We start from the raw sequence: 25,355 nt of genomic DNA, 5'->3' as shown, positions 1-25,355 counted from the left end.
ACGTTATCAGTATTTCCTTTTTCTTCTTTCTCCAGGGCTTAAAAAATGTGACTGTTATAGAAGGTGAATCTGTCACCTTGGAGTGCCACATTTCTGGATACCCATCCCCAAAAGTGACATGGTACAGGGAAGACTACCAAATAGAAAGTTCCATTGATTTCCAGATAACCTTCCAGAGTGGAATCGCTCGTCTTATGATTCGAGAAGCCTTTGCGGAAGACAGCGGGCGATTTACTTGCAGCGCTGTGAACGAGGCTGGGACTGTCAGCACATCCTGCTATCTAGCTGTGCAAGGTTTGTGGCCACACTCCCACTGCCCATTTGTACCTGCCATCTTACTCTCAGCCGACACTTCTTTCCACAGTATGGTTTCTGTACAGTCCGTAATGGTGTCCCCTGTGGGAACTGGGGCTAGGTTAAGGGGTCAACCTAACTGTCACGCTAAACAGAGGTCACCAACAAAACAGACTAAATGCCTGACTTAAATGAGAAACTTCTTTCTTCTTCCAGCATCAGAAGAGTTTGAAAAGGAAACAACCACTGTGGCTGAGAAATTTACCACAGAAGAGAAACGGTAAAAACATTCTTCTGCTTTTGTTCTAGGACAGTTTTGATTTTTTTTTTTTTTAATCCCTTTGGTATTGGCAGATTGCAGCCCAGAAGCTAATTTGAATTCTCTTTCCAGCTTGGTAGAGTCAAGAGATGTGGTAATGACTGATACCAGCATCACAGAGGAACAAGCGGTACCCGGAGAACCTGCCGCTCCCTTCTTTATTACAAAACCAGTGGTCCAGAAACTGGTGGAAGGCGGGAGCATTGTGTTTGAATGTCAAGTTGGTGGCAATCCAAAGCCCCACGTCTACTGGAAAAAATCTGGTGTCCCTCTCACCTCGGGATACAGGTGTGTTGATGGCTGACTGATAGCGTTCTCTGTTATTTGTATGATATGTATAAGGAAGCCTAGAAAGAAGTAGGATATATTTACCCCACCATCCTCCAAATGTAGGCTCTTTCATTATGGAAACTTCAGAGTATGTTTTGAGCTATTTTTACATTTTTGCACAAAGTCTTACCGAGAAACAAAGCTACTTGACAAAAGTGGATAGAAGATAGATTTCTTTATACTCTAGTTCGATTCCTGTATAGCGCTAGTGAAACAGAGAAAATGTGGATTTTTACACGCATACACATGTTCTTCTAGAAAGCATCTAAGACAGCATTCAGTAAAAATGCATAATAATTAAATCACTGAAAGAGAAAATAACAAGGGTCCTGTAATGAAGAAGAAAGTTATACATGAAAATCTATGCTAATAAATTTGTTATAACTGAATGTAAAATTTAGCTTTGAATTTTCTGCAAATTGAGACAAATCATCTAAAAGTGTACCTCTTATGTCTTAATAAGAAGATATACAGTATACCAGGGGCTTAAGACTGAAATATTTAAAAGGGATTTATTGTTTTGATTATTCATTTGATCTTCACATGAAACAAGGAGCAAAGTACTGAACAAAGAGAAATACCCAAGTGTTTAACTGACCTCATCATTCACTCACATAAACACTGATGCCCTTTCCATGTGGCTGATTCTAGTAGTATTATAGTCTATCATTTATTTCAAAGAATATATGAGCCTTATATACAATGAACATTTTAAGTTGTTTGGCCCTCGTTACTCCTGTTCATGCACTTTCCCCCTTTTTCAGCAATCTTCTATTCTATATGGAGCTTGGTCACATGGTTAAGATCATTGAATTTTGTACCATAGATCCGCATGAGGGTTTGTTTATTCACATACGGTTATTTGTGAGTGAATTTTATGTATGTTCATTTCCATAAAGATACAAAGTGAGTTACAACAAACAAACTGGAGAGTGCAGACTGGTGATTTCAATGACTTTTGCTGATGATGCTGGAGAATACACTATTGTTATTCGTAATAAGCATGGCGAGACTTCTGCCTCTGCCTCCCTACTGGAGGAAGGTAAGCGCAGCTCTCAGGACTTCCTCTGTGCATGATAGGAATGGAAATGCAGGGGAGTAGCAGTGCTGTGTGTTTGTCAAAGGCCTGTTAAATATCCCAGTTCTGAGAGACTGGCTCTGTCCTCGTCACTACCCTCTCTTGGCCTCAGCTAGGTAGAAAATGTTTTAGACCACATGGCCTCAAAAGCCATCCTGGTGTTAGATATCAGGGTTCTAGCACGAAGTTTCTACCTGGTGCTTACATTTCTAGACATATCATGCCTTTGGAGATGCAAAGACTGCAAACCTAGTTGCCTTCCAGATCCAGGCAGATATTAGTGAGTGTTGTGAAGACAGTGACAAACTGGAGAGTATATGCCCTGCCTCAAGGGGGCAGTAATTCCCCGCCTCCACTGTGTTGTAACCAGGCACACACCTGCCAGGCTCAATGTTCCTAGAGTTTCTGGTGTTTTAAAGAAAACCTGGAAATCAAGATTTTCAGGATTCATAAGTAATTTGACAAAAGGCATAACAACATTCAGGCCAAACCAAATGTATCTGTGGGTCACATTTACTTTTGCTTAATTGTTCGAATTTGCAGTGGACCATCCCTTGTTTTGTCTCATTTGATCTGCCCAAGACCCCTTATAGCAAGTTAGGATATTATCCTAATTTAGCAGATAGAGCCCTCAAGCCCCAGGAAGATAAATGAATTGCCAAATGCCACGTACCAAATTAGGAAGATCACTAGGATGTTTCCTAAAGAACTGAATGCCAACATAAAATTCTTTCTACAATAGTAGTGGCTGCTTTGACTTGTCAATGAAAGTTTGTTTTTGAATCTCAATCTAATATATATATTGAGCACTTTGAGAGTAAAATTTGGAAAATCTGGTTTTTGGTTATCAACTTTCCCTAGTACAGGACTCACCTGAATGAAGTGATATGAAGGCTTTTCCTAAGAACATTAAAAATTAACTTGTGTTCTTAAAATAAATAAGCAAAGTGGAAAAAGAGAAAGAGACAAACCAAGAAACAGGCTCTTAACTATATAGCACACACTGATGGTTACTGAAGGGGAGGTGGGTGGGGGATGGGTAGAACAGGTGATGGAGATTAATGAGGGTACTTGCCTGGATGATCACCGGGTGTTGTATGGAATTGTTGAACCACTATAGTGTACACCTGAAACCAATATCACACTGTTAACTATACTGGAATTTAAGTCAAAACTTACAGAAATTCACTTCTCTTCTTAACTTCTAGCTGATTATGAGTCACTGATGAAGTCCCAGCAAGAAATGCTTTACCAAACACAAATGACTGCATTTGTGCAAGAACCTAAAGTTGGAGAAATAGCACCTGGATTTTTATACTCTGATTATGAAAAAGAGTATGAAAAAGAACAGGCCTTAATTAGGAAAAAAATGGCCAAAGATACTGTAATGGTCAGGACTTTTGTAGAAGAACAGGTGGGTATAAGAAGAATGACCAAGCAAATCATCTCATAGATTACCCTTTCTTTCCAAGGTGTCCCTCTTTTTGTTTGGTATTTTCATTTTCAGGTGACAGGGTCAGGGTTGGACTGTAGTTATTAGGTCTAGGTTCACTGCTGATGAGTTTCCTTAACCTTCATGACATGTTGCATAATGTGGCTTTGGAAATAGGGATTTTGAATATGCAGGAAAAGATAAATACTAGGATGACCAGGTCCACTACTGCCCAAATTCCTTCATCTGTAGGATGAACATCCCAAAGTAACCTGTGCCTTTAGAATATCATGACCCAAGATGCCACAGCATGAGCTGACAGAGATGATGGTAATGCAGATTAGAAAACAAAACAGGGACTCCTATAATTCTCACTGAAAAAAACAAAAACAGAAATCTTTCTGGACGTTTCCCCCAAAACTTGAATCCTTATCTCTGAAACTAATACTCTTTTTTAAAGTTTATCTATTTATTTTGAAAGACAGCATGTGCAGGAGCAGCAAAGGGGCAGAAAGAAAGGGAGAGAGAGGGTCCCAAGTGGGCTCCACCCTGTCAGCACAGTGTCCCATAAGGGGCTCAATCTCATGAACTGTGAGATCATGACCTGAGCCAAAATGAAGAGTCTGATGATTAACTGACTAAGCCACCCAGGTGCCCCTGAAACTAATAGTCTTAAAACATTTCTGACCGTCAGGATTTATATATTTTTAACAAACTATCATCTTTTTTACTACATAGGAATTCCATATTTCCTCCTTCGAAGAGAGGCTCATCAAAGAAATTGAATACAGAATAATAAAGACTACATTAGAAGAACTTCTTGAAGAAGATGGAGAAGAAAAGATGGCAGTTGACATTTCTGAATCTGAAGCTATTGAAGCAGGATTTGATTTAAGAATCAAAAATTACAGAATTCTTGAGGGAATGGGTGTTACTTTTCATTGCAAGATGTCTGGCTATCCATTACCCAAGGTAAAACGTAACCTTCATGCCTCCACACTACAATAATGATGCACATCAGCTACAATAATTATTTTATCTAAATTTTTTTTCAAAATATCATTTGCAGATTGCATGGTACAAAGATGGCAAGCGAATCAAACATGGAGAGAGATACCAAATGGAATTTCTGCAGGACGGCAGAGCTAGTCTGCGCATACCTGTTGTTCTTCCAGAAGACGAAGGCATCTATACTGCATTTGCCAGCAATATTAAGGGAAATGCAATTTGCTCAGGGAAGTTGTATGTGGAGCCTGCTGCGCCTCTCGGTGCTCCAACTTACATACCCACACCAGAGCCAGTGAGCAGAATCAGGTAAGCCTCAGAGTAATTTGGGTTGATTAATATTTGAATTGTTTAAAACACCAACTATTCCAATAGCAAATTGCTGTTGTGTGGGGGCTAAAAACAAAAAAGAAAGGAAAGAAGGGAAGAAAAAGAAAAGAAGGAAAGGAAGGAAAGGAAAGAAAAAAGGAAAGAAAAGGAAGGAAGGAAGGGAAAGAGGGAAAGAGAGAAAGTGGAGATAGCACCAAAACTTGCCATTAGCAATACAGATGATTGCCAAGAGTTTTTATCTTGTCCTGGCTCAAGGTGAGCAAAGCATTGTCATTCGTGCAGCATGCTATTCATCTCCTGGTGCTAGAACTAATATATTGAAAACTGTAAAGGTTTACTTAATACCTGATTTTACACATGTTCTCTCTAATTTATACAACAACCTTGCAATGTAGGTATTGTTATTACTATTTTGGAAGTGGGGACACTTAATCTTTGTGAACATATGAAAATTGTCTTAGTTCTCCTGCCCTGTAAGTGATTGTGCCAGCACTTGAAATTCATTCCAAGCCAGGGGCGCCTGGGTGGCTTAGTCGGTTAAGCGTCCGACTTTCGCTTAGGTCATGATCTCGCGGATCGTGGGTTCGAGCGCCGCGTCGGGCTCCCTCTCTCTCTGACCCTCCCCTGCTCACGTTGTCTCTCTCTCTCTCTCCTAGAAATAAATAAAAATATTGAAAAAAAAAAAAAGAAAGAAAGAAATTCATTCCAAGCCAGTCTGGCTGCAATGGATAAATAGGTTTTTGGGTTTTTTCCAATATAATTTCTATGTTTTCCCTTCTCTTGAGTAAAAAATTATATTTTTCTTTTTTTTTTTATAAATTTATTCGTTGGGTTATTTAACCAACAAACATTCATTGAGACATTTTGGCAGTTGAATCAGAAAGATTTGGTGACTAATTCAGGTGATGAGGGAAAGACTGTATTAAGAATTGTACCAAGATCTTAAGGCTGAGTACTTGGCTATGTTCAATAATACTGACTGGAATTGAGGATATATGAAAAACATGGATTTGAGGGCAACAATAATGTATTCTGTTTTGGATCCCAATGAGTTTGAAGTGTCTTCTAATATGTATATGAAGTATATTCTAAAATAACATGAAGAAAGAGATTTATTTTGCTTTGTTTTCTCTGGGCCTCATGAAAATATTGTTTTGCTTTTGTTTTTCAGATCCATTTCTCCACGTTCAGTGAGTAGATCTCCTATACGCATGTCTCCTGCACGGATGTCTCCTGCAAGGATGTCACCTGCACGGATGTCCCCTGCAAGAATGTCCCCTGGACGTCGGCTGGAGGAAACAGATGAGTCACAACTTGAGAGACTGTATAAGCCAGTCTTTGTGTTAAAGCCTGCTTCTTTCAAATGTTTAGAAGGACAAACTGCCAGATTTGACTTAAAGGTTGTCGGTAGACCTATGCCAGAGACCTTTTGGTTTCATGATGGTAAGTATGATGAATTTTTACCTACAAATCATTAAACCCAAAAATAAGCTTATATGTATGTACAACACTTTTTAAAAAGAACTGTTTTAATCTATGTTTTCCTTTCCACTTATTTTTTACAGGCCAGCAAATTGTCAATGATTATACCCATAAAGTAGTCATTAAAGAAGATGGTACCCAATCACTGATTATTGTCCCTGCATCCCCCAGTGACTCTGGTGAATGGACTGTGGTTGCCCAAAACAGAGCAGGCAAATCGTCGATTTCAGTGATTTTAACTGTGGAAGGTATTTGCCCTTAGAAAAGAAACTACCTTATCAGTTGGGCTATAAACAGGTGTTTCAGCCTTATTCACTCTGAATCACAATTTTTCTCTTCCAGCTGTGGAACATCAGGTAAAACCAATGTTCGTGGAAAAACTAAAAAATGTCAATATAAAGGAAGGTTCTCGACTTGAAATGAAAGTCAGAGCTACGGGTAATCCCAATCCTGATATTGTATGGCTGAAAAACAGTGACATCATTGTACCTCATAAATATCCTAGAATCATGTAAGTTTGCTTGAAAATAATAAAACTAAGCTCATTATCAAATCCAAATAACTAAGGAAACAATAACTACTTCTGTATTGAAATTTTTAATTTTTTTTTCTCTTTTAATAGAATTGAAGGGATAAAGGGAGAAGCTGCCCTTAGAATTGATTCCACTGTCAGCCAAGATTCTGCCTGGTATACTGCAACTGCTATCAATAAGGCTGGCCGAGACACTACAAGGTGCAAAGTAAATGTTGAAGTTGAGTTTGCAGAGCCTGAACCAGAGAGAAAATTAATCATCCCACGAGGGACCTATAGAGCAAAAGAGATTGCAGCTCCAGAACTGGAGCCCCTCCATCTGCGATATGGTCAAGAGCAATGGGAAGAGGGTGACCTTTATGATAAAGAGAAACAACAGAAGCCATTTTTCAAGAAAAAACTCACTTCCTTAAGACTCAAGCGCTTTGGGCCTGCCCATTTTGAGTGTAGGCTAACACCAATTGGTGACCCAACAATGGTGGTGGAATGGCTCCATGATGGAAAGCCACTTGAAGCAGCCAACAGGCTCCGTATGATCAATGAGTTTGGGTATTGCAGCCTTGATTACGGGGTTGCATATTCCAGAGATAGCGGTATCATTACTTGCAGAGCTACTAACAAATATGGAACAGATCACACATCTGCTACACTTATTGTTAAAGATGAAAAAAGTCTTGTGGAAGAATCTCAATTGCCTGAGGGGAGGAAAGGCTTACAAAGAATTGAGGAATTAGAGAGGATGGCTCACGAAGGTGCACTTACAGGTGTAACAACAGATCAGAAAGAGAAGCAAAAGCCAGACATCGTCTTGTTCCCAGAGCCAGTAAGAGTACTTGAAGGGGAGACTGCTAGATTCCGTTGCCGAGTGACCGGTTACCCTCAACCCAAAGTCAACTGGTACCTCAATGGACAGCTCATTCGCAAAAGCAAAAGGTTCAGAGTTCGCTATGATGGCATCCATTATTTGGACATCGTGGACTGCAAATCATATGATACAGGGGAAGTCAAGGTTACTGCAGAAAATCCTGAAGGTGTGATAGAGCATAAAGTGAAACTTGAGATCCAACAGAGGGAAGATTTTAGGTCTGTCCTTAGACGAGCCCCTGAACCTAAGCCCGAGTTTCATGTACACGAACCTGGAAAACTTCAGTTTGAAGTACAAAAAGTAGATAGACCTGTTGACACCACTGAAACCAAGGAAGTTGTGAAGCTGAAAAGGGCTGAAAGAATCACCCATGAAAAGGTATCTGAAGAGTCAGAAGAGCTGCGCAGTAAATTCAAGCGCAGAACTGAGGAGGGATATTACGAAGCAATTACTGCTGTGGAGCTCAAGTCTCGTAAGAAGGATGAATCCTATGAAGAACTCCTAAGGAAGACAAAAGATGAACTTCTCCACTGGACCAAAGAATTAACTGAAGAGGAAAAGAAAGCCCTTGCTGAAGAAGGCAAAATCACTATTCCAACTTTTAAACCTGATAAAATTGAACTAAGTCCTAGTATGGAGGCTCCTAAAATCTTTGAAAGAATCCAAAGCCAAACAGTGGGCCAAGGATCTGATGCACACTTCCGGGTCAGAGTGGTGGGAAGACCAGATCCTGAATGTGAATGGTACAAAAATGGTGTAAAGATTGAACGCTCTGACCGAATCTACTGGTACTGGCCCGAAGACAATGTTTGTGAACTGGTCATAAGAGATGTGACTGCTGAGGACTCTGCCAGCATTATGGTGAAAGCCATCAACATAGCTGGAGAAACCTCAAGCCATGCCTTCTTACTTGTCCAAGGTAATTTTGGCATCTTTGGGTTGATGGATCTGTCTCTATTTATCCATGAATATCCATTAGTGTATTTCTTTTTTTCATTTTCCTATGATTCAAATTGTGAATTAATTTAATATAATGTCTTTTCCCCCCCTTTCCTTATAGCCAAGCAATCGATCATTTTCACACAGGAATTACAAGATGTGGTTGCTAAGGAAAAAGACACCATGGCAACCTTTGAATGTGAAACTTCAGAGCCGTTTGTCAAAGTGAAATGGTATAAAGATGGTGTGGAGGTTCAGACAGGAGATAAATACAGAATGCACTCAGACAGAAAGGTTCACTTCCTCTCCATACTGACAATTGACACGTCTGATGCTGAAGACTACAGCTGTGTACTTGTGGAAGATGAAAATGTAAAAACAACGGCAAAACTTATCGTCGAAGGTAGTAAATGATAATTTCACTACTTACTTAAGTGCTAAAGTCGCCCTTAGTATGTGATAAGATTAGCTTTGCAATTTTCCTTTTATAAAAAGAACTACGTGGGAGTTGAATATAACCTCTGTAACAAGATTCCTGAATGTATACCACTAATTGAGATTATTGACAATTTGGATTTATTTTTTTATTTTTATTTGTTTCAAAATGAAAAGTTTATTTCAAAATTATTGGATGGCATCATATGACATTCTTCTCTCATGTTAGTGACAATTGGGATTAAAAATCAAGGTTATTTTGATGCCTTGTTTTTAAATTTTTATATTGGAATAAAATTCTGTGTTTTAAGAATTGTTTTAAGTAAAATAACGTCTTTTCATTGAAAGCATATTTCTCAGTTCATCAGTAGGTAGACATTAAGAATATTCCTGATAGCATGGGGGATTTAAGAGACTTACAAGAAATTTTTTCTAACCTAAGTCTAGATGTGTAACTCTCAAGAAAAATTAACTTCTCTTTATCTTATGCCCCAGGTGCCGTTGTTGAGTTTGTGAAGGAACTTCAGGATATAGAAGTTCCGGAATCATTTTCAGGAGAGTTAGAGTGCATTATATCCCCAGAAAATATAGAAGGCAAATGGTATCATAATGGTGTGGAGCTGAAATCCAATGGTAAATACACAATTACGTCTCGCCGTGGACGTCAGAACCTCACTGTTAAGGATGTGACCAAAGAAGACCAGGGAGAATACAGCTTTGTTGTCGATAGCAAAAAGACAACCTGTAAACTAAAGATGAAACGTAAGTCTGCCTGTTCCTTTTGGCCTGCAGTGAATACCATGGCTTCTTGATAAAAACTGACCATAACTTTCATTTTTCTCCTCATATTTCACAGCCCGGCCCATTGCTATCCTACAAGGACTTAGTGATCAAAAAGTCTGTGAAGGTGACATCGTTCAGCTTGAGGTTAAGGTCTCCTTAGAGAATGTGGAAGGCGTCTGGATGAAAGATGGCCAGGAAGTGCAGCCCAGTGACAGGGTTCACATTGTGATAGACAAACAGTCACATATGCTGCTTATTGAAGACATGACTAAGGAGGATGCTGGGAATTACTCCTTCACCATTCCATCCCTTGGACTGTCAACCAGTGGGCGTGTCTCTGTCTACAGTGAGTACAACATACATTTTTATGTGTATATTTTTAAGTGAGGTAGAAAACTTTAATTAGCAGACATTTAAAACAAAAGTCACATTAATAAATCTGTGTGTGTGTGTGTGTGTGTGTGTGTGTGTGTGTGTGTGTCTGTGGTTTTGCAGGTGTTGATGTGATAACCCCTCTAAAGGATGTTAATGTGATTGAGGGTACCAAGGCTGTGCTTGAATGCAAGGTCTCAGTCCCTGATGTAACTTCTGTTAAATGGTACTTAAATGATGAACAAATCAAGCCTGATGATCGTGTACAAGCCATTGTCAAAGGCACTAAGCAGCGACTAGTGATTAACCGGACCCATGCTTCAGATGAAGGACCTTATAAGCTTATGGTTGGCAGAGTCGAAACCAGCTGTGATCTTTCTGTGGAAAGTAAGGATTCTTCCATTTAACTTATCATTGTTTTAAGCATTATTTTCCCAGTGTAATATTAACCAAGTGTTTCTTTTCTTTTTCCCCAGAAATTAAAATTATCAGAGGTCTTCGTGACCTTACCTGTACAGAAACCCAAAATGTGGTCTTAGAAGTTGAGCTGTCCCACTCAGGAATTGATGTTTTGTGGAATTTTAAAGACAAAGAAATCAAACCCAGTTCCAAATATAAAATTGAAGCTCATGGAAAAATATATAAATTGACAGTTCTAAATATGATGAAAGATGATGAAGGAAAATATACATTTTTTGCTGGAGAAAATATGACATCTGGCAAACTTACTGTAGCAGGTTGGTACACTTAATCTGATTGAGTTCTTATGTGGGGCACTTGTTTCACTTCAAGAAATCGTGGCCCATTTCCTTCCAAATTCCCATCAGTTTCCTTCTTCCATGCCTCTGCTTATGCTATTCTCGAAGTCAGTAGTCCCCTCAATACTGTCCCCACCATGTGCTTCTGGGCAGACCTACCTCAAATGCCTTTTTGTGAAGCCTTCCATAATCTTCCCGTTTGTGTAAGACCTTACTCCTACAACCTCAGGATTAGTTAGTGTGTGTGTCTCTCCCATGGCCTTTTTCACCTACTTGTCTCATTGCCTATTTCTTCTTCTCACACCAGAGTATAAGCTTTTCCAATCTGGAATTTTGCTTCCATCCCATCTATGTTCTCTAACATATTGCACATGATAGACGATCAATAAACATTTGTTGAACTGAGCTTTATTTAAACTTTCCTACCCTAAAGGTAGATTTCTTTTTTTTAATCACTCTTCTTTCTTTAACTTTTGTTTCTTTTGTTCCCTTCATACTTGTTTTATGAACCCAATGAAAATTTTAAAATATAATTCAATGTATCTATATATCGCTTTCTTAAGACAGGAAGTAGACCATTCTCATTCAGCAGAAATCCCTAGCTTCAAAATGAAGAACCAAAAGCATAAATCAATTGCCCAGAAAAAACTAGAAGTCATCATTAATTTGTTTAGTTCACTACAAGTTAATTACTGAAGAGCTGAGATATGACATCGAGACTAAATTGTGTAGTCCGTATGAGAGTTGTGTGTCCCACTTTGTATGACAGTTACATGGGTTATACTTTATTACATCATAAAATTTCCTCAGATACCTGACCATAAAAAACACCTCTGCAACAAAATTTTGGATCCTGCACTCTGACATGTTTAAGATAAATTGCATGTTTTTAAATGTGTGCAAATAAGAAAAAACTATGAGCCCTTGTATAATTTCACTCAACATTTTTTAAGGCTCTACCATAGGCAAGGACTGCTAGAAACACAGGACACAAAAACGAATGAGGCATGAAATTTTTTCTTGAGGAATTCACAATTTAGAGAGAGACAGATAGATACATCAGCATCTAACTTGCTGAAGGAGTAATTTTTTCTGCTGGTGAATGATGGTCATGGAGGCAATGGTGAGAAGCTTCATAAAAGAGATGACACTTGTTACAATAGTGATTTTTAGTACATAAGAGTCTCGAATCTTATAGAGACATTGAAGACTATACATTTTGTTTAGCACATCTTTTCCCAATCAAAGATTAGACACAACCCTTAGAAGACTAGGTAGAATGCTTTTGAAGAAGGGATTGAGTTAGAGGCCATCCATGTGGTATGGTTTTTAGAATTCAGTATTAACTCATCAGTTGCTTTCCCTTTACAAAACCTTCCTGACTCCAGTATTTTCCTTGGTTATCAGTCATGCATACTTAGAATAGGGGTTTCTGTGATATCGTCTCAGTATGAGTAAAGATAATTAGACCATTCACGACATTCAAAATCATGTTTTCAAATATGATATTTTACATTTAATTGTGCAAAGACTTCCTTTTTGTATAAATATTTTTTAAAGGACTGACACTGGTACTTCTCTTGTTCCAAAGGGGGGGCCATCTCCAAGCCACTCACTGATCAGACTGTGGCTGAGTCACAGGAAGCTGTGTTTGAATGTGAAGTTGCCAACCCAGATGCTGAAGGAGAATGGCTGAAGGATGGCAAACACCTACCACTGAGTAACATCATCAGAAGTGAATCAGATGACCACAAAAGGAGACTTATCATTGCTGCCAGCAGATTAGATGACATGGGAGAATACACCTACAAGGTGGCCACCTCCAAAACCTCTGCCAAACTCAAAGTTGAAGGTTAGTGATATGACAACAGATTTATCCATTCCACATTATATTTCATTCTTGATGGTTATCATTTTAAAAGTCAGTGGTATAATTATTTTGGATGTAATAAAGCATGATTTCACAAAATCATTATAAACTCTCCAAAGTTTCTGAGCCATAGACCACAGGGTGCAAAATTGCTTACATGATGTGTTTCTGTGAAGAAGCCATTTCTTAGGTTCCAGCTTGGAGGGACGGTTTAATTAGACACTCTCATTCTCCATCCCTCTTTTGCTCTTCTCCAGTCTATTGAGCTATTAGTATACGGCTGTGCAAACTTCATCTCATTTAAGTATAGAAAAATCATTGCACAGTGTACATTTCAAACTGGATCCCAGGTTTTCCTAAATAATCTCGAGGTGTCTTTTAAAATAGAGCTGCTGCATAACCTCAAAATTTTTGATAGCCATTCTTTTGCAAGATGGCCAGGTAATGATCTTATTCCAGGACTTCTTTTACATGATGATACCATCTTTATTTCCTAAACCACTCATAAATTTGTCTCCAGCTGTCAAAATTAAGAAGACTCTCAAGAACCTCACAGTGACAGAGACACAGGATGCCGTTTTCACCGTGGAACTCACACACCCTAATGTAAAGGGCGTCCAGTGGATCAAAAATGGGGTTGTGCTGAAATCCAGTGACAAGTATGACATCTCAGTCAAAGGAACAGTTTACACTCTGAGGATTAAAAACTGTGCTATTGTGGATGAATCTGTGTATGGCTTCAAGCTTGGAAAGCTGGGAGCCAGTGCCAGACTGCACGTTGAGAGTAAGTTGATTTAGAGACACTTTACAAGTAGCCAGTTAATGGTTACCACGAAGTTAACCCATATCCCTGAATTGTTTCAACTTTTCTCATTAGCCGTCAAGATCATTAAAAAGCCAAAAGATGTGACCGCCTTGGAAAATGCCACCGTTGCCTTTGAAGTTAGTGTGTCCCATGACACGGTTCCGGTAAAATGGTTCCACAAGAACGTGGAGATTAAACCAAGTGACAAACACAGACTGGTCTCAGAAAGGAAGGTTCACAAACTGATGCTGCAGCATATTTCCCCTTCAGATGCTGGGGAATATACAGCCGTGGTAGGGCAACTGGAGTGCAAAGCTAAACTTTTTGTGGAGAGTAAGTATTAGCTCCCTGTGACATTTCCCTAGGTGATGCCCATGGGTTCATTTTTTGGTTGGTTGATTTCAGACACTTTTTTTTAAATAAAATATACTAACTGAAGTGCTCTTTCATTTTCCCAAGCACTGCATATTACAAAAACCATGAAAAACATTGAGGTACCTGAGACGAAAAATGCCTCCTTTGAGTGTGAGGTGTCCCACTTCAATGTCCCTTCCATGTGGCTGAAGAATGGCGTGGAGATTGAGATGAGTGAGAAGTTCAAGATAGTCGTGCAGGGGAAACTCCACCAGCTGATCATCATGAACACCAGCACAGAGGACTCTGCAGAATACACATTTGTCTGTGGCAATGACCAAGTCAGCGCCACCCTGAAAGTGACCCGTAAGTACACAAATGAAAAAAAGCTATATGAAATAGTCAAGAAACTCCTGGTTATTCCGTATTCTAGACCTTCCTTCCTAAGCAGTTACTGCACTCAAAAATCCTTGATTGACACATCTACTGCGTGTTCACACTGAGTTAAGCACTAGTATCTCCACCTGTTTAAAATTTTCTGATTCAAGTTGCCTGGAAAGGCTACCTATAAAGATGCTCTAGTGTCTATCGCTAGCTCTCTCTGCTTGGCATTGTCCTATTATATAGAGATACCTGAAAGGTATCATAGCTCATATCCCTGAACTATAATCACCTTAGCAGACATACTAAACACATCCCTAGTTTTCACTCTGTGCTTGTTATAACTCACATCATACTGATACAAAGTCTCCTTGGGTGTACTTCCTTCCCCTTTGCAGCAATCATGATTACATCCATGCTGAAAGACATCAATGCCGAAGAAAAAGACACCATTACCTTTGAGGTAACGGTGAACTATGAAGGCATCTCGTACAAGTGGTTAAAGAATGGTGTGGAAATCAGATCAACTGACAGATGCCAGATGAGAACCAAAAAGCTCACGCACTCACTGAACATCAGGAATGTTCACTTCGGGGATGCGGCTGAGTACACCTTTGTGGCTGGAAAAGCTACATCAACAGCCACCCTTTATGTGGAAGGTATGGTTTCACAAACATCCTATCCGTAAAATAAATGCCAAACACACTATGCAGAATGTTAATCAGTGCATTAATTCGTGAATGGAGAAACAAAATGTGAGTATCCATGTAATGAAACACTGTTAGCATAAAAAGCAAGTGCTGATACACGCTACAACATGGATGAACCTTAACAACTTTACGCTGAGGGAAAGACACCACTCACAAAGGACCACATATTGTGTGATTCCATTTATAGGAAATTTCAGAATACACAAATCTGTAGAGACACAGGTTGGTGCCTAAATCTGAGGGCAGACAGTAGAAGGGCTCTCGGGGGGAGAGGGGGTATGGCTTCTTTTTGGGGTCATGAGAATATTCTAACATCGATCATGGTAATGGTTGCAGGTGATGACTACACTGAAGGCCACTGAATTGTACACTTTAAATGGGTGAACTGTATATTATGTCGTAAAGCTATTAAGTTAATTTTTCTGCATGCTGTTTTCCAGCTCGTCACATAGAATTTAGGAAACACATTAAGGATATTAAGGTTCTTGAGAAGAAGCGAGCCATGTTTGAATGTGAAGTTTCTGAACCTGACATCACTGTCCAGTGGATGAAAGATGGCCAGGAACTGCAGATTGTGGATAGGTCAGTTGTTGTGTTTTGCTACGTTCCAGTAATTCCCAGTTTGCTTTGAGTCACTGTGCATTAAACTTCAATTTCCATTTCATCCACAGAATAAAGATACAGAAGGAGAAGTATGTCCACCGCCTCCTGATCCCATCCACCCGCATGTCTGATGCCGGGCAGTACGCAGTGGTGGCAGGAGGCAACATATCCACTGCTAACCTCTTTGTAGAGGGCAGAGATGTTCGCATCCGGAGTATTAAAAAGTCGGTTCAGGTATTGTCTACGTGCTCAATTTGGGGAGACATCGCCAGTAGCACGTAATCCGTAGTTTGGTATTTTCACTTTTTAACTTTAAAATTTTCTAAGCACAGAATGAAAACAGCTGATCCCTGCTGGCTTAGACTCTTAATCTGACATCAATTTAGTCACAGTTCTCCCTCACTTAGGGAAATGGTGTGTCCTTAGCAGCTGTCTAGATACTTTAATTAAAGCAGCTGTGGAAACTTCACTGTCTCATAAATGGCCACCTGCCAAGCTGCACAAACCAGAAAAGAACTGAAATACACGTTGTGGTGTTCACACAGCCACTGAACTCAGGGAATTGAGAGCAAGGTGGCATTTCCTTGGAAGCCTTCTATCCCAGAGGGACAAGTATATAGGGACTCGGCTGGGAACAATTCCTCTGAGGCCCGAGAGGAAGAACAGTTTGAGCAAAGCTGGATTCCTAGCAAGGATGCGGAGTCAGACACCTTTGCTCTCCACCACATGTGCAGAGCTCAGTCTCATGAGGGCCAGTCTTCTCAAATGATGTAAGGAGGTAACATGTGAAGAGAAATATCATTAGAGTTCAGATTATCATATTGCTCATCTAAGGAGAACCAGGCCATTCAGGCCACCTGAATACACCTGTCCTGTATTGTGTGATTCTGACCCTTGATTTCCTCACTTTTAAAAATGAGGATTGTAGTTTCTACCTATCCCAGGAGGTTATTGTTCCTACCATACAAAACCAAATTGAGCAGTAACTTGGAAGAGCATTGTCAAACATAAAAAGCCCACAGATATAAAGTGTCATTATTTCGGTTATTAGTTAAGAAGCAAACATCTAAGGATTCAAACATAGTCTCGTCGGGGGCAGTATCTCTCCTCAGTGTAGGTATAAATACGATTCTCTACAGAAAAAGTTAGGGCAGCAACTGTCCAGGGGTATGCAGGACAAATCAGAATGTGACATAACCAGTCACCTTTTTATGTCATCATGGATAAGGCTGGCACCCTCTGGAAACAAGCAGTTTTAGAAACAGGGCAAAACTGAAAGAAAACCTGGGCTTCAGTTCTCTTCTTATGCTGTTCGATCCAAAGGTTATTGAGAAACAACGTGCCGTTGTTGAGTTTGAGGTCAACGAAGACGATGTGGACGCCCACTGGTATAAAGATGGCATTGAAATCAATTTCCAAATTCAAGAACGATACCAATATGTGGTGGAGAGAAGAATCCACCGGATGTTTATCTCCGAGACCCGGCACAGTGATGCCGGTGAATACACCTTTGTGGCAGGAAGGAACAGGAGTTCTGTTACGCTCTACGTCAACGGTAGGTAGAGATACTGACACATATTGCGAATCCGTCTAGAGTAATCTTCCCCTTTAAGTTCCCAAAGTGCTGATAGTTTCTGGGAAATTTCTAGGGAAGCCAAGGTACGTGTGTGTTTGCAACTACATTTATTTTCACATCATCCCCTGGTAAAGGGAGAGCAGCCATTAAAAAGACTGTAAAGATGTCATTCCCAGAAGGTGCCTAATGGCTGGATCCTCATGTAGTTAGTCACCGGGATTGAATAGCCACTGTATGTCAATAACAATAGGCCCCCGGTGGGTTTCTAGATACAGCATTCAGCTGGTCGAGTTTTCTGCTCTCAGCCCGAAGTGCTAAAGTAGCTCTACCAACCCATAGGTTTTCCTTTGGGAAAACCCAAAGATCCTCTTTGAGGCCCCAGAGGGCCTGGACAGCCGCAGGTGACCCAAGCCCTAGGGCCACAGGCTCTTACTTTTAAGGGAAATGCCACATGCTACCAGATGCTCAGAGGAATGCCATTAAACCATTCACTTTCTTCATTAGAAACCTTAGAACTGAATTTGACACTGACCTGAAAAGGAGACTAGCCTAAATAGAGAAAAAGGACCATCCATCTCTGTTTTAATCTTGAGTCATCTCTCTCCGAACAATACCCATGAAGCAGATGAAAGGACTCTAGGAATAACCTCAAGTTAATGAAACTGAACCATACTGCCAACACTCCTTCAGTCCCTAGCAGACCAAATGATCATGGTATCCACTTCTTATTATTTCAGTATTAGTGGTGGATAGACTGAGGCACAGAGGAGTAAAGGTCAGAAACCAGCCTCACAGAAGTCCTTTTCTCCCCGTTTCTGTGTTCAGTAAGCTAACCAGTTTCCCTCACTCGTCACAACAAAGACAAAATACTTTGATTAGCATAGCGGGAAAGTGAGTTTTCTTCAGTCTACCTAATTACCTCTAACTAGATCTGGAATAACATGTATTCTTTCGTTCATAGTTACTGATTGTGCTTCATTGGCGCCTGTGTATAAAGAAATAGCTATGACACATACACAAATAGTTGCAAAACAAACCAGAATGAAATGAACCACCTCACCACATGTTTTATTCAAATGATGTAAAATTAGCACGTGGAAGTTGGTCTCACACTCTTTTTTTTTATTTTNGGGGCGGAGAGGATCCAAAGCACACAGAGCCTGATGTGGGGCTCAAACTCACAAACCTCAAGATCTAAGCTAAAGTCAGACGCTTAGCTGGCTGAGCCACCCAGGTGCCCCTGTTCTAGTATTTTTAGGGTATTGTCCATTGCTACAGCCCCACCCAGACCCCAACACACAAAGGGTGATCACCTTATGTTGACAAGTTCAACAATCTAAGTAACACCCTGTCACAAGCCTCAAATATCAGAAGTAACTTTCTCAAGGTATTCTCTCTACTTGAGGACAAAATTCCAAATGTTTCCTTCCTTCCCAGCACAAAGAATGTTCTAATATTCTGAGGCAAGTAAAGCTATCATAATTCCCAAGTTTTGTTCCTGGGCACTGGCCACAAACGAGCACAGACTTTCACATGCCCTCCTATGTTTTCACATTTTTTCACGAGCTGTTTGTTTTCATTTACTTCCAGCTCCAGAACCGCCCCAAATTCTGCAGGAGCTCCAGCCCATCACTGTGCAGTCTGGCAAGCCTGCCCGCTTCTGTGCTGTGATATCTGGCAGACCACAGCCCAAAATTTCCTGGTACAAGGAAGAGCAGCTGCTTTCCACTGGCTTCAAGTGCAAATTCCTTCACGATGGGCAAGAGTACACACTCTTGCTAATTGAAGCCTTCCCAGAGGACGCAGCTGTTTATACCTGTGAAGCCAAGAATGACTACGGAGTAGCCACGACATCAGCTTCACTCTCCGTGGAAGGTAGAAAGGCCTTGCTGTCCTCAGCTTAAAATAAAACCTAAGAAATCCGCTTTTGCACCTTGTCCCACTGCATTTATGAATACGATTTGAAGCTCATACAAGTGGATTGCTGCCCAGCTTTTAGAACATGTCCTGTTGCCACATGAATTAAGATAAATCAGCATGCTCCATTCTTCTGTGAGGTCTGTAGGTGACTTAATCCTGACAAATCTTGTGGTCCCTTTCTTTAGTTCCAGAAGTCGTGTCTCCAGATCAGGAAATGCCAGTTTATCCCCCTGCTATCATTACCCCACTTCAGGACACTGTCACTTCTGAGGGACAGCCAGCCCGTTTCCAATGCAGAGTTTCTGGAACAGGTAGGTTCATGAGCAAAGGTATCATTGCTAATACTTACACAGAATGATCTGAGGAAAGCTTTCTCGCCTTTTCCTCTGTCACAGATACCTCCCAGGCATAATTTGACTCTTAATGGGACTCTTGCATAAGACTTACTTGAATTACTGAACTAAGGAACAGACCATGTTTACTGCTACTGAAATGTAGCATCAAAAGAAGGGGCATTATGATCAGAGAGGTTGGATTTGAATTATGGCTCCACTGTGTGACCTTAGGCAAACACATGATTTCTCTGGTTTTCTTTCCCTCATGAATAAAGTAAGAATAGTATTGCATTTAATCTTAGAGCATACATTTCACGAGGGCAGGAATTCACCTAAAACCTGGTGCCTAAAAAGGCGTAGCTACTAGAAGGTAAAATCCTTGGCAGCAAGGGTGGGTTCTTGTTCTAGAATAGCTTCATACATAGTGGAGACTCAATACATAATTGTTAACTGGACAAAAGAATGATTATCAAATGACTAATACCAATCAGGATCGTGTTAGATAACACACATCAGCACATAGCACAGTGTTCATCATATAGTAGCCCCCAGTCGGTTAGCTGTGTGCTCTTTAATTAGGGCATGCTTCCCAAACACCCATGGCCCCTTCCCCTAGTCTCAGGAGTTCAGTACTGGTAGAATGAGACAAAATATTTGCAGCTGTTTCAAGCCAATTATGATTGTAAGTTTATCTCAGGTAGGGAAAAAGTAAATCAACTTTATCCCAAATGCAAGTCACTCCCCTATTCTTGGCCTTTATATATGACCACCAAAAGGAAATTCTTAGAGCTTAGGCTTCTCACAGCACTCCTCATTAAGTGTGGGCTTATTTTTATGCCTCTTCCATTGGTTTATGAACCAATCTCTGCATTGCTATGAGCCATTTTCCCAAACAAGTCAGTATTTCATTTGGCCTTTTAAGACCTGATGATTTCCTCCTCTGAGATGAAGATGCTGATCTAGAAACCAAATGGACCTGTTGATTTTTATGAGCATAATTAAGATATTATGTAGGTAAAGCGCCTATAGGCAAGGCTGGCAAGTGACTGGTGCTGAATACATTAATTTTATTATAACTATAGAGGGGGATTATATAGACATGAAAGTCTGGTATTGGGCAACCAACATGGAGAAATACTATAGACTGTGAGTTCAAAGCACAGAGTTTGAGAAATACTAAATATCAAGAAATAAGGACTGATTTGATAATATCCCACTAACACAATAAAGAAAATTCATTTTAATATCAAATTCATTAAAGCCACACTAAATAATTTGTCCTTTCATTGAATTTTTAGAGGAAAGCTTTCAAATCAATATTTGTATATATGGATCATCTAAAGCCGTAGTCTTTATACAGTACTCTTTAGTTTATAAATAATATCATAGTTGCCTTTAAGGTATTGCAAAAGTATGTTTGAAGCCTTTTACAAGACTCCAATTGGGGGGTGTCTGAGTGGCTCAGTTGGTTGGTCATCTCACTCTTGGTTTCTCCTCAGGTCATGATCCCAGGGTTGTGGGATCAAGCCTGTGTCAGGCTCTTTGCTGAGGGTGGAGCCTGCTTAAGATTCTCTCTCTCCCTCTCCCTTTCTCCCGTCCTCACACACACATGCTCTTTCCCTCTCTAAAATAAAAAAAAAAAAAACAATAAATAATTTTTAGAAAAAGACTCCACTTGGGGTATAAAGACAAAAATATCTTTTCTATATGACTGCCGTCTTTAAATGTTTAAATGGACTTTATGGGTTACTAACTCTTTATGTGTGGTACTATTTATACACATACAGAGGCTTGAGCATCCTCTTGCAACCGTGCTTTCTATATGGAAAAAGTTAAGTTTATTAAGTAAAATGCCCTTTTAAAAACTTATCAAATCATAAAGGTTGAAGTCCCTGGAAGTAAAAATATTCACACAACTTTCTCTGACCAAGTATTACCTTAGGAAAGTAAATTCACCCCTGCCTTCTACAAACTTGAAAAAATTATGAGTCTTCAGAAACCTCAGTCACATGTTTTTGGAACTCAGTACTTACTGATGCATGGAACTTGGCCCTGAGCCATAACGTGGCGCTTTTGAGAAAGTGTTGTCTACTGAAGGTCTCTGGTGCCACCTGCTGGTGGAAAAGCAATTTGTAAAAGCACAATTTTACAACGTAGTCAAGCTACCTTTTTTACTAATGTTTATTCTACGTATAATCAGTATCATTTGAAGGCTTACTGAGCAACAGCTAGCTAAATAAAGGGATAAGTAATTAGTCTAGTAATGATGGATTCCTGTTGTTCATTTAAGTAACTTCAGTTTTGTTTGACCAATGTGTGTGTTCCTGCTATTGAAATATTACCCTATCTGCTAGAGATGCCAGGACCTGGCTTTTGCCTTCATGGAATTCAGTGTGTAGGTGAGGAGACACACATGCACAACTAGATCCCAAGGTTGTCAGTGCTGTAACAGTCCGAGTACTCAGTGCTGACTGTTTGCAACACAGACAGAGATGCACAGACTGGGCATTGAAAAATCCACAGGATCCTTGAACACAGCGGTGTTCTAGGCAGAGAATGACATTTACAAAGTCCTAAAAGCTTGCAAGTGTACTTCATGTGCTGGAAACGACAAGTGGTTTACGTATGGTTGGAAAGCGTTGCGATAAGTGGATGAGAAGGCCAGAAAAGAAGGCAAGGGCCAGGTACTAAGGTTTTGATATTCTACGCTTAGGATTTTAGATTTTACCTTGTTTACGCAGGAGCAGCTGAAGGACTTTTAAGTCCCTAGGTAACATGATTTACTTTTTAAAGACCCTCCTGTAGTAGTGAAAAGAGGAATGATCGGATGTGGGAGGTGAGACCAGGTGAGAACCAGGGAGAGGCCATCCTCATAGAGTTCAAAAGCGTTGACAAGGCCTTCAACTAGGGGAATCGGGAGAAACAAGGGTGTAGATTGAATTCAAGAGGTGGAATTAACAGGATTTAGAGACCAAATACAATGGAGTAGTAGAATGGGGAGCAGGGGCAGTGGGATGGCCTCACAGAAGCCAAAAGAGTCCAGTGACTGACACAGAAAGGGGCAGCTCAGTCAGAAATCCATTACCAAGAAAGGTCTCACCTTTTAACTCATTTATTTTTGGCAATGCATGCCTATCCTAGGGCTTCAATCAGTTCACCTCTGTCAGTAGGAATATGCAGAAACCCTTATAAAGCAGTAGACCAAACTCTTCATTATTCCATTTCTATTGAAGTTTTATGGACAAACTAAGTATTTATAGAATGATTGCTAAATTCCATGTGATGGTATTGTCTCTTACATCACATGGCCCTGACTTTTGGTAAGTTATTAAAGGCATTGCTGATCCTATGTGAGGTTAAACATTCTTTCTATAATGACTGACTTGTGACAGTGGTTTATAAAGCCCTTTCCACATGTAAGCCATTTAATTCACACAACAGTTTGTTGCAAAGCATAGCTCATGAATTATTATGCGTCTCATTTTACAAATGAGAAGACTGGTCCAGACAGATCAAATGACGGGCCTAAGGTCACACAGCTGGTAAATTGTGGTATCAGGGTTCCATTTTCTACCTTACCTTGCTACCTGCGGAAGTGAAGAGATTTAAAAGGAGAGCCTGTAGTTTATAAACCTACCACCATGGGCAGGAAGGAGGGGAACCTTCACAAGCCAATATTTGTGCTAAAGTGCAAACACTAGCTGATTAGACCATAAGAGAATCCTCTATAGATGGTAATGAGATAAAGAAGTGGTATAGTGATCATACTCGGCTTGGGCTGTGGCTTTTAAAACAGATAACTAAATTTAAAATCACTCTTGACTTACAAGGTTATTGTTTCAATGAAGTATGATATGTTTTCACATGCACTTTACCTTAAACCATAACAATATAAGGTTATTTTATCTTTGCTTTTGGGTTATTTTCTATCATTTTAATATGATTCAACTGCTTATGTGAAAAGAACTAGTTTTATTATTATTATTTATTATTACTGTTACTTTGAAAAAAGCCAAATCTAGCTAAGGTGCCCAAATTCCATTAATCTCAGTTTTAAAAATTATTTTTTGCTGTGCTCAGACCTTTCAATGCTTGCTTATTGGCACTAACAACATAGAAATTGTTTCTTCAGACTGTAGGGTGTCTGTTTTATCCTTTTGGGTATGTTGGTTCTCTCAGCTCTGTTTGATTGATCTCTCTGCCTACCAGACGTGCAGATTTCCTTTCTTCCTCGCCTAGTAAGCAACCACAATCCTACATCAAACACAGCCCGATGCCTCTACCTTAGGACTGTCTTTTTCTCAAGGTCACTATGTCAAAACCTTGTCCCTGTGTCCGCAGCATGACCTGCAATTAGTTAAAAAGAGTAGAACTAAAATTATAAAATTTCAAACATTGCAAGTCTATAAGCTAGATTTTTCTAGAATCATGCTTTTCTTAAAGATGAAAGGAAAACCTATGAGAGCAGATGTGGCATGCCCAAAAGAGAAGTATGTTATTAAGATAGATATGAAATGTCGTCAGCAAGGTAATCAATAGTGTGTCTGCAGGTAAAATTATCCATCACTTTTTGTGGTTTAAATATCTTTTTGTTCTTTTGTGATGCAGATCTCAAAGTGTCTTGGTATGCCAAAGACAAGAAAATCAAGCCATCTCGGTTCTTTAGAATGACTCAGTTTGAAGACACTTACCAGCTGGAAATTGCCGAAGCTTTTCCGGAAGATGAAGGAACTTACACTTTTGTTGCTAATAATGCTGTTGGTCAAGTATCAAGCACAGCCAACTTGAGACTGGCAGGTACAGTAAACAACTTTAAGAACCACATTTAAATATGGATCTAATCTCACAATGCCAGTAACAGTCACTAAAGATTCCACGTAAACCATCATTGGCCCTACCGTTCTCTTTTAACGCAACTAATCGTTTCCATGTAATATGCGGCGTTCTTACTTTTCTTTTATCCCATCTCCTTATGAATCACAAACCATCATTTTCTATTTTGCCCTGCTTTGTCTTTATAGTGTTTTGTAATGTACTGCTCTCCTCGCCAGCTTTCATGCTTTCTAATCAGCATGTATCAGAATGGAGAGAAATGTGCTAAAGAAATACGTACAGGCATTTATTTTCTCATTTAACTAGGATGAACATTTAAAAAAAAATTTTTTTTTAATGTCAACACTACTCTCCCCCCATTGTCTTGACACGATTCTGACTTCACAGAAGCTACAGAGGATGATTTCGGGCCTGGACACCACCTAGATGCATTCGCCATCATTCAAAGAATGCCTTCAGGTTAAGGGGCCCAGTCCAAAGATGGTTTAGCATTTCTGATCCTCGGGGCTTTTAAACTGCAATCAGAAACACTTCCCTGGTAGTGGGGGCACTTTGATTCAAAACAAGATGAAAATATTTTTATACGATCAGACTATTTTTGCTAAGCTAATTTAGTCTATGTGTTCTTAACTGTATACAAATACATAGGATTAAGGGCAACTTTGGTTTTTCCCTTCATTTTAAACACTATAGTAATTAGGTATTTTCTTAATAATCAATTGAAAGTGGTTTACAAAATAGAAAATCTGATTTAATAACCAGAGGGAAAGAAAATAAAAACAGAAAACAAGAATACCTAAACTAAATTGTGTACTTCACTACTGCCTTCACAAACAATACAGTGAAGTTTCTTAGACTGTTTATGTCTCTGCTTGTTTGTCTGGAAAATGGAAGTGAACGTGTATGATTTGGCTCCTATAGTGGCATATGTTGACAAGGCAATAGGGTTGGACTGGCTTCTAGTCCACCATTGAAATTTGTGACAGATCTGTAGACAACTCCGAATGAGTTCTG

At 39.7% G+C, this 25,355-nt stretch overlaps 1 protein-coding gene across 6 annotated transcripts in view; it reads left to right on the top strand.

Annotated features, from left to right (window-relative positions):
* TTN (titin) overlaps positions 1-25,355 on the top strand; it is a 272,276-nt gene that overhangs the window by 22,074 nt on the left and 224,847 nt on the right. For all 6 annotated transcript variants that reach the window (XM_077776374.1, XM_077776372.1, XM_077776373.1 and 3 more), the window contains 27 exons: positions 36-294; positions 511-574; positions 686-901; positions 1,843-1,985; positions 3,230-3,435; positions 4,192-4,425; positions 4,523-4,767; positions 5,960-6,231; positions 6,354-6,518; positions 6,613-6,781; positions 6,893-8,586; positions 8,728-9,009; positions 9,537-9,803; positions 9,898-10,170; positions 10,320-10,583; positions 10,673-10,933; positions 12,546-12,806; positions 13,345-13,608; positions 13,702-13,962; positions 14,089-14,349; positions 14,763-15,023; positions 15,515-15,656; positions 15,746-15,911; positions 17,001-17,232; positions 18,844-19,128; positions 19,359-19,484; positions 24,117-24,305. In XM_077776374.1, the coding sequence (XP_077632500.1) occupies positions 36-294; positions 511-574; positions 686-901; positions 1,843-1,985; positions 3,230-3,435; positions 4,192-4,425; positions 4,523-4,767; positions 5,960-6,231; positions 6,354-6,518; positions 6,613-6,781; positions 6,893-8,586; positions 8,728-9,009; positions 9,537-9,803; positions 9,898-10,170; positions 10,320-10,583; positions 10,673-10,933; positions 12,546-12,806; positions 13,345-13,608; positions 13,702-13,962; positions 14,089-14,349; positions 14,763-15,023; positions 15,515-15,656; positions 15,746-15,911; positions 17,001-17,232; positions 18,844-19,128; positions 19,359-19,484; positions 24,117-24,305 (7,462 nt within the window). The remainder of the gene's footprint in view (positions 1-35; positions 295-510; positions 575-685; positions 902-1,842; positions 1,986-3,229; positions 3,436-4,191; positions 4,426-4,522; positions 4,768-5,959; positions 6,232-6,353; positions 6,519-6,612; positions 6,782-6,892; positions 8,587-8,727; positions 9,010-9,536; positions 9,804-9,897; positions 10,171-10,319; positions 10,584-10,672; positions 10,934-12,545; positions 12,807-13,344; positions 13,609-13,701; positions 13,963-14,088; positions 14,350-14,762; positions 15,024-15,514; positions 15,657-15,745; positions 15,912-17,000; positions 17,233-18,843; positions 19,129-19,358; positions 19,485-24,116; positions 24,306-25,355) is intronic.

Source organism: Crocuta crocuta, unplaced genomic scaffold, assembly GCF_008692635.1.
Source record: "Crocuta crocuta isolate KB4526 unplaced genomic scaffold, BGI_CrCroc_1.0 scaffold17, whole genome shotgun sequence".
Taxonomy (NCBI): Eukaryota; Metazoa; Chordata; class Mammalia; order Carnivora; family Hyaenidae; genus Crocuta; species Crocuta crocuta.
This window is presented reverse-complemented; position numbering and strand designations above follow the sequence as displayed.